This window comes from Nuphar pumila, chromosome 11 (assembly GCF_984573655.1).
Source record: "Nuphar pumila chromosome 11, dmNupPumi1.hap1.1, whole genome shotgun sequence".
In the NCBI taxonomy this organism is placed as follows: Eukaryota; Viridiplantae; Streptophyta; class Magnoliopsida; order Nymphaeales; family Nymphaeaceae; genus Nuphar; species Nuphar pumila.
The window spans coordinates 110478742-110487556 of NC_143259.1; the positions used below are offsets into that span (position 1 = coordinate 110478742).

An 8815-nucleotide genomic window follows, 5' to 3' on the forward strand; every position below is an offset into this window, starting at 1 on the left:
TACATGATCTGGGCATCGATTCCTAGTAAATCGACCATGCCAAACACATCCACGGTGTCGGAATCACGAAAGAAGTACCGGAGAAGCCGAAAAATGAAAATCCCATCTAACATGTTTCATGTAGTATATTTCCCTCATTATATATATATATATATATATATATATATATATATATATATATATATATATATATATATTCTGTTTCTCAAGATATTTCTCGTCTCCGTTGATCTTTTTGATAACCTCGATGTTATGCAAACAATATAACCTATCAAGCATTTAAAAACCCTATTTGAGTTATATTTAGTCTTTCGCATATTTAATAGTTCATAGAAAAATTATTAAACTGTTACAACTGCACTACAAAATTTAAGCTGGTAGGTGAGTATCAATCAGAAAGGCATGCTTTGATGTTTTCTTCAATAGAGTAATATAAGATATACAACCGCAACACTGTTGATATGTACTTAGCCTTCTTTATGAACCCTATAAATATGCATACATGCTACTTTGTAGGAGCATCCTAACAAGCAACAGAAAAGGTTTCAACCCTTGTGTTCATACAACAAAGGTTTCTTCCTCAAGGTTTAGAAGATGAAGCTTACATTATTCATCCTCCTTGCCCTTGTAGCTTCTCTCTGCAATGCAACCGATCCAACCCAGTTGCAAGACTTCTGTGTTGCTGATCTTCATAGCCCAAGTACTTTCCCATACTTAGCATTAACACAGACATGTTTGCATATAGAAGTGTTGTATGTATTCACCAGAGTTACCGAAAGCTTCTTAGATACGTGGGAAGCTCGTTTTGGAAAACCGATAGATACTCTTCGCTTTCTAAACTTGATGAGAATCTCAATTCCCCAATACTTCTCATATGCTTTCCACACACTTCATATATTCTTGCTATATGTTCTCTCACTCTTCTTTTCATGTTTTTTGTGTTTTCTTTTAGGCTTCTCACTCACTTTCAAGTGCTTTCTTTAAATTGGCATTTTTAGATTTTGTTAACAAATTATTTTACACAAAAAATCATGAAATTTAAGATTAGTCACCTTTATTTTAATTTTTATTTGTGATTTTCATTCTATTCTTATATTGTTTTTTATTCCTCGCTTACCGCTTTCTATATATTTTAAAATGCATCGCTTCTCACTTCTGCTTCATGTATCATTTTCCACTTCCGCTTCCTAAACTGGATTGCACAATCAAACCGATGAACATCGGATTAGGAATGTGAAGCTCTATCATCTTTAATTACCTAAGCAGGCCCAAATCACATAACATAAAATAGTGAGGTGAATGAGTTCACGAAGCTTAAAATGGTGGCTAAGACTTGGGAAATGCTAATATGTAGCTCTTATGCTTTCTTGTTAACCTCATTGTCTACTGCAGTTATTGTGAATGGCAAAGTGTGCAAGAATCCTATGCTAGCAAAGCCTGAAGATTTCTTCTTCCATGGGCTGGACAAGCCTGGCAACACATCTAACCCACTAGGCTCTATGGTGACCGCGGTCAATGTCCAACAGATCGCAGGACTCAACACTCTAGGCATCTCGCTGGCTCGCATCGACTTCGCACCGTGGGGTTTGAACCCACCTCACACGCACCCACGTGCAACTGAGATATTGGTTGTGTTGGAAGGCACGCTCTACGTCGGCTTCGTGACTAGCAACCCAGACAACAAGTTGTTTGCAAAGAAATTGTACAAGGGAGATGTGTTTGTGTTCCCACAAGGACTGATCCACTTCCAACTGAACGTAGGGGATGGAGAGGCTGTGGCCCTTGCTGGGCTAAGCAGCCAGAACCCAGGTGTGATCACCATTGCTAATGCAGTCTTTGGGGCTAAGCCACCCATCTATGATGATCTTCTGGCCAAGGCTTTCCAAGTTGATAAGAAAGTGATTGATAAGTTACAGGCTGCGTTCTGGATGGATAACAACAACTAGTTTGTGAGGATGAACATATAGATGCATATTGTATCATGATATGCATGTGACATGTATGCCTCCTTAGCAACATTTAAATAAAGTCATGTCCCTCTGTTTTATTGCACATGGTATGCGGAAATATGACCTTTTTATAAACTAAAGTCCTTTCACACACCTCTATCTCTCTCTCTCTCTCTAATGGTGCTTTTTTTTTATTTGAATTTATTACCCAAAGAAACAGCAGCCGGCACGAAGACCTGGTCGTGCTGGCTCAGCCTGCCATACCTACGGTCGTAGTGCCGGAAGCGTAAAACTCCAAGGCTAGGACCCCAAGACACTTCTTTTTTAAGTTTGGGAAGTAATGTAAATATTGGGTTCAAATTGGTCCAAAGTTTGCTGGTTGAAACAGTCAGTTCAAGAGGTCCAAAGCAGGTTTTTGGGGGAAGAAAAGGCTTAATGCATGATCCATACTGGTATAATAAGCTGGTTCATGATTAAACCAATTCAACCAACTGGCTCAGTCTGGTTAATCTAGATCACCTTCATCCAAACCTCCGTTTGCTGTTTCAAAAAGAAGAAATAAAACATGCTTCTAATAAACACTTATTAATTTTTAAGTTTGGGAAGTATTGTAAATATTGGGTCCAATTGTTTGGGTTGGATATAGGGATGGCAGTGAAACGGGGGAAAATGGGGCCAGTTCCGCCTCGCCCATTTTCCATACCTACGGTCGTAGTGCCGGAAGCATAAAACTCCGATGCTAGGACCCCAAGACACTTCTTTTTAAGTTTGGGAAGTATTGTAAATATTGGGTCGAATTGACTGATTTGTTAGCAATTAGACACAAGTTTCATGTTACCCGATACAACTAAACAGGTTTTACACAAGAAGTGTAAAATCGATAGAAAATCACCATTTTCATGGATTTGTGCTATTTACTTTTTGTTTTTACTTTTAAAGAACTAGAAAAATGAGAATTGAATTTGATACGATGGGAAGGTTGGCCGTTAAAAAAAACAGATCTTGAATTTCTAGAGGATCAAGCAAAAGAAAAGGCAATATAAACTAGAAATGATAAAATTGTAATTAGATTTTTCGTATTGTCAAAGAAATCCTTATGTTGGTGTGTTTTTCAATAAGAGGACATTGTAATTAGATTTTGCATATGTTGATTATACTATGAAGCAGTTATTATTTTTATAGAGATTATTTTTTGAATTTTGTGACCATATGGGTAGAAGCAGATCAGTTTTATCTTTTATTTATTCAAATATTTGCTTTTGGCTTCATGCATTTTAGAATGAGTCCAATTGAACCCGGATCCAGACCTGATACCAACATCTCAAATCAGATCTGGGTCTGCTTCCACCTGAGTCTTAACCAAACCCGACCAGGTGACACCCCTAGTCGAGAATAAGCTACTGCTGAAATATGGACTTCTTGAACAGCAAGCACTTTGACAACCTCTTCAATGCAGAATTTCTTGGACATGTAGGGGTCATGTTTGTAATCCACGTTATATTTTTGTCTTTCAACCATTAAAACTCAGATATCCACATGAAGGATTGAGATATTTGAGAGGATAAGCTCCAACAAAACGTCCATGTTTCTCTGAGAAAATGATGCTACTATATAGTTCCAAAACACCCAACCAAGTCAATTGTGGCAAGCATATATATATATATATATATATATATATATATATATATATAATCAACCTAATCCCAGAACTAGTCGCATCTTGCAAATGTCAAACTAGGTTAGTTGATAAACATACTACTTCTTTGAAATGTGTGGAGAAAGTTGAAGTTTTCAATGAATTATTTAGAAATGTCATAAACAGTGAGTCAGACCCAGTTTGAGTCGTCGACTAACTCTTAACTTGGTAATCAAGATAAGACTAAGTCATGCCTTGGTGTTGAGTTTCCTTTTGGTTTGGTGAGCATGAGAAAGAAACAAATGCACATTAATAACATCTAGTAATCAAAATAGCTCACCATAATTGTCTTAGTCAAAATTCTGGAGTTTTGTGGTTGAATATGATGGCCTGGTTGTTAAGAGTAAAAATCTCTAGAAACCCTTTGGATGTAGGTGGCCCTTGAGCACGATTAAACACCAACAACTAAAGGGAGTGGTGGAACCCTACTAGGAGGGGGCAGGACTGGGCTGTAGCCCTGTCCTGCCTGCCCAAACAGTTAAAAAAAAAAAATTTAAAGCCCAGTCCTAGCCCAGCCCTGATTCCATATGAAATAGATTTTTATCCATTTTTGTAGCCCAGCCCAGTCCTAGCCCAGCCCTGACTGCAGCAAATAGTTTGATTCGTCCATATGAAATAGATTTTTATTAATAATTATAGCCATTTTTTATTTTATCTCAAAAAATTTTCTTCCGGGGGCGCTGCTCCCGAACCCCCGGCTATCACACAAATTTTTTTTTTTGTGCTACACCCCTGTTTGCCCCCCCCCCTCACATGAATCCTAGCTACGCCACTGCCTACGAATGAGATTGACTTGTTTGGCACAGATAAGCCAATAAAAACTTGGTCCCTCCTAGTCTCTCGAGTTCTAAACTGCCAACTCTTTTGGTTCAAAAACCTTTTTTCAGTAAAACAAATAGTAGATACTGCTTTGTAGATGACCCAATTTGGACATGGACAGGCTCACCTAAATTAAAATCCAATTCACTGCCCTGACTCCATCTAGGACTTAACTATGAGCAATAGGGAACTTCTTGACCAAACCCAAACAGGAGTAGGTTATAAGGGCTAAAAGGCCTGGTTGGTATTATTTTCTTTTCTTTTTCTTTTTCTTTTTGAGGAAAAAGGAAACTCAATTTTATTAATCAAAAAATATGCGTAGGTTAGGGCGACGAGACGTCGACCCCCAGCTTTACTAGAAGAGTAGGGCAACCACGAATCCAGCTAAGGTCCATTGCCGGCCACTTGAGTGCAATCATGTGAAAAACATCAGACAGAATGTGAGCAATCAGAGAAGTGATATTATGCAATCACTTGAAAACACTAGTTTAGTTATGTTTAATAGCTTATATAAGAAGCCAACTGAAAAGCATAAAACTGGAGCTAGTGCACTCACAACAATCAAAGTATGTTTGGTCATTCTAGGAATTATTTAAAGGTTTTCCAAAATTCAAGGAGGTTGTTGGGATGTATCATTCAATTTGTCATTGTTTGATGATTTCTTCCATGTACTAATACAAAAATGAAAAGATAACAATGTTGAAATGGACATAGTCTTCTTTATGGGTCCTATAAATGGTCATGCATGACACTTTGTGGGAGTATCCTCACAAGCACAAGAAAGGTTTCAGCTCTTGTGTTTATACAAAACAAAGGTTCATTCCTCAAGGCTTAGAAGATGAAGCTTACATTCTTCATCTTCCTTGCTCTTGTAGCTTCCCTCTGCAATGCTTCTGATCCAAGCCAGTTGCAAGACTTCTGTGTTGCTGATCTTCATAACCCAAGTACTTCCCCAAACTTAGCATTAACACCCACACACACACACATGCATGCATGTATGCCCATATTAAGTTTTGTATGTATGCGCACACATACATAGTCAATATTGTACCAATAATAAGTATTTAATCTCTATCAGAGTGTAATACCTTGGTCACGTTTATTCTCTAATATGTCTCAAACAGGAATGATCTCAAGGATATATTCACTGGGAGAAAATATTTTCATTCATATTCTTTGATGTATTTCCATATGTATTATACTTTTTTCTTTCCCCTTATTGGTTCCCTTTTTTTTTGTCTTTTTGATGTCATACTGTTCTAAACCATTGCTAAGACTATTTGGGAATGCAAACATTTAGTTCTTTCTTTCTTGTTAACCTCATTGTCTACTGCAGTTATTGTGAATGGCAAAGTGTGCAAGAATCCCATGCTAGCAAAGCCTGAAGATTTCTTCTTCCATGGGCTGGACGAGCCTGGCAACACATCCAACCCACTAGGCTCTATGGTGACCGCGGTCAATGTCCAACAGATCGCAGGACTCAACACTCTAGGCATCTCGCTGGCTCGCATCGACTTCGCACCGTGGGGTTTGAACCCACCTCACACGCACCCACGTGCAACTGAGATATTGGTTGTGTTGGAAGGCACGCTCTACGTTGGCTTCGTGACTAGCAACCCAGACAACAAGTTGTTTGCAAAGAAATTGTACAAGGGAGATGTGTTTGTGTTCCCACAAGGACTGATCCACTTCCAACTGAACGTAGGGGATGGAGAGGCTGTGGCCCTTGCTGGGCTAAGCAGCCAGAACCCAGGTGTGATCACCATTGCTAATGCAGTCTTTGGGGCTAAGCCACCCATCTCTGATGATCTTCTGGCCAAGGCTTTCCAAGTTGATAAGAAAGTGATTGATAAGTTACAGGCTGCGTTCTGGATGGATAACAACAACTAGTTTGTGAGGATGAACATATAGATACATGCATATATATATATTCTTATGATTGTGGCATGTATAGCCTCGTTGGCATCCTTTAAATAAAGTCATGTCCCTATTTCATCACATGATATGGAGAAAATTGCCGTATAATAAAAGGTTTCATCTCTCTCTCTCTCTCTCTCTCTCTCTCTCTCTCTCTCTCTCTCAACAAAACCCTTGTTGAGGAAAAGCCATAAACTAGAGATGAATTTAAAAAACACCCTTCTTTTTAAGTTTTTGAATTAGCTGATGTTCCATATTTATGAGTATTTTTTGAAAGGCAAGCTGGGGCTAGGCAGAACCCTACCAGTTATTATTCAACGTTCCATTGGATTTTGAACCTGCAACGTCCCACCACAAGGAGACGTGCACATAGAGCTCCTACCAACCACGAGGAGCATCCGTTGGTATTTTACACAAGGACCAGAAAATTCCACAAAAGAATCACCATTTTCATGGACTTTGTCCATTTACTGTCTTTTGTTTTTAAAGTAGTAAAAAATGAAAAGTGAAATTGAAACCATGCGAAGGTTGACTGTTTCAAGAATTAGATCACATTAGAGAATTAAAATTTCTAAAAGAACAAACAACGAAAAGGAAAGAGAATAGAAAATGAGAACCTTCCACCATACCATAACATTCTAACAAGAAATTTGAACTTACATTTCTGTTTGCAGTCTCAATTGCACTTCCATAATTTTTATTCAAACATTGCTTCCTTTATCTGACTTTTGGGCAACAAGCCATTTTGTTATTCTTGTTAACCTACTTCATGACTGTAAAAAAGAACCCTATGTTATACCTGCCTGGATCATGAGTGGCAGCAGGCTTGGGGAGAAGGTGCTGACCCCTTCCTCCAAGGTTCAACTCCCATCGGGTGTGTGAGTACCTTTAACTGGTGGGCTCCGTAAGGGTTTGGTTGTCAGTGACCCTGCCTGCAGTTTACCTCGCAGGGAGGCGAGAGCCCATGACCCGGTTATTGGCAAGGGTTCCTTGTCATTAAAAATAAATAAATGCGCCAGTGCTATATTGTCCCTATGTTGAATAGGAAGACCTTGTAATTAGATTTTGCATATGTTGATTATTTATAAACCTGTTATTATTGTTACAGTGATTATATGAATTCTATAAGCATATGGGTCAATTTTCAATCTTGTTAAGAGATTTATAACATTGATTTGGGTAGGATATAGGCATTACTGGACCTTGAACATCCCAATGTAGTCAAGTGAGATTATTAGTTGAACAGTGTGACACGCAGGGAACAATTTCAGATCAATGAACTTTCTACCCTAAACCAAATGTACTATGTCACTACATGGCTAATAGAGTTCAGATGGCATATGCAGATATGGATTTGTTCAGATTTCAACGTGAAAAGCCAAAAACCACTCCAACCCATTCAGCTAACAGCATCTAGTAGAAAGACTAGAATAGCATAGCGCTTGGTTTGTCTGATTCTGGAGGCAACAGAGACAAGAAAATAGATACAGCCAGAGCCAAGAACATAGACAGAAGCCATCCAACAAGTTCAACTGCATGAATTGGGCAGGTGAAACTCACACTTGCAAACTCTGCACTATTATATAGCACCTTCCTGAGGGAAGCCACAGAAGAGGATCAGAAAACAAAGGCAAGAACAAATTGCTTGCAAACATGGAAATTGCCCTGATAGTAGACATGCTAGTTGTCGATTAGAAACACACAAGGGAGAATTGTGCTTCAAAAATGTATGCATTCACCATGCATGTACTAAGTATATGTCACTTGCTGGAGCATGGGTACTGGATATATTTGCAACTATTGAGCAGTCCAGTGGCTTTTGATGAACAACATACATAGAAGCTCACTTATCACTTCCACCATAAGAAAACTAATTGGCTGGCAAATCACAATGTGCTCATTTCAGAAGAATCTGCCACCACGTGTTCAGTATGTTCGCCATCCATAGTCATGCCTTCTCCCTCTTCTCCATCCCTCTGCATATCCACCTTTAGTCTCTGCATTTGACATCCAGAGGACCAACAAAGCTAGAAATAATCAGCAAATAAATTTACTATTTATCAATTCAAAGAAGGCTTGCTTTATGGGGAGGGGTTCATATTCTTCATTGAGCACTTCAAACAGATGGGCAACAAAAAACAGCAGGCCTCTGTATAAGTCCTTGACCAAGGCTTCTAAAACAGAAAGTTCTTCCTAATAAATTGAGATTAGATTCATACAACTCCCAACAATTAGCAAACAGAAAAAAGTGAGCACGTCTAAGAACACAAGATGGATTTGACACAAATTCAGGCACATAATAATACTAAAATGCCTAGGAATGAAAAAGAGGTTGGTGAAAGATATTTTTACAGGACAAAAAACAGATCTTAGAAATAGCAAGCACTTGCATGTTTCTCTGTGAAATATCAAAGCACTCTGTGTGTGCATGCAT

The 8815-nt window shown here is 38.6% G+C and overlaps 2 protein-coding genes across 2 annotated transcripts; both read left to right on the forward strand.

Annotated features, from left to right (window-relative positions):
• The first annotated feature begins 567 nt into the window (after positions 1-567).
• LOC149822825 (putative germin-like protein 2-1) lies at positions 568-1946 on the forward strand. Its single transcript, XM_089981278.1, has 2 exons — positions 568-700; positions 1393-1946. The coding sequence occupies exons 1-2, from the start codon at positions 595-597 to the stop codon at positions 1944-1946; spliced, it is 660 nt and encodes a 219-aa protein (XP_089837404.1). The 5' UTR covers positions 568-594.
• Positions 1947-5302: 3356 nt separating this feature from the next.
• Positions 5303-6494, forward strand: LOC149822826 (putative germin-like protein 2-1). Its single transcript, XM_089981279.1, has 2 exons — positions 5303-5408; positions 5801-6494. The coding sequence occupies exons 1-2, from the start codon at positions 5303-5305 to the stop codon at positions 6352-6354; spliced, it is 660 nt and encodes a 219-aa protein (XP_089837405.1). The 3' UTR covers positions 6355-6494.
• The last annotated feature ends 2321 nt before the right edge of the window (positions 6495-8815 follow it).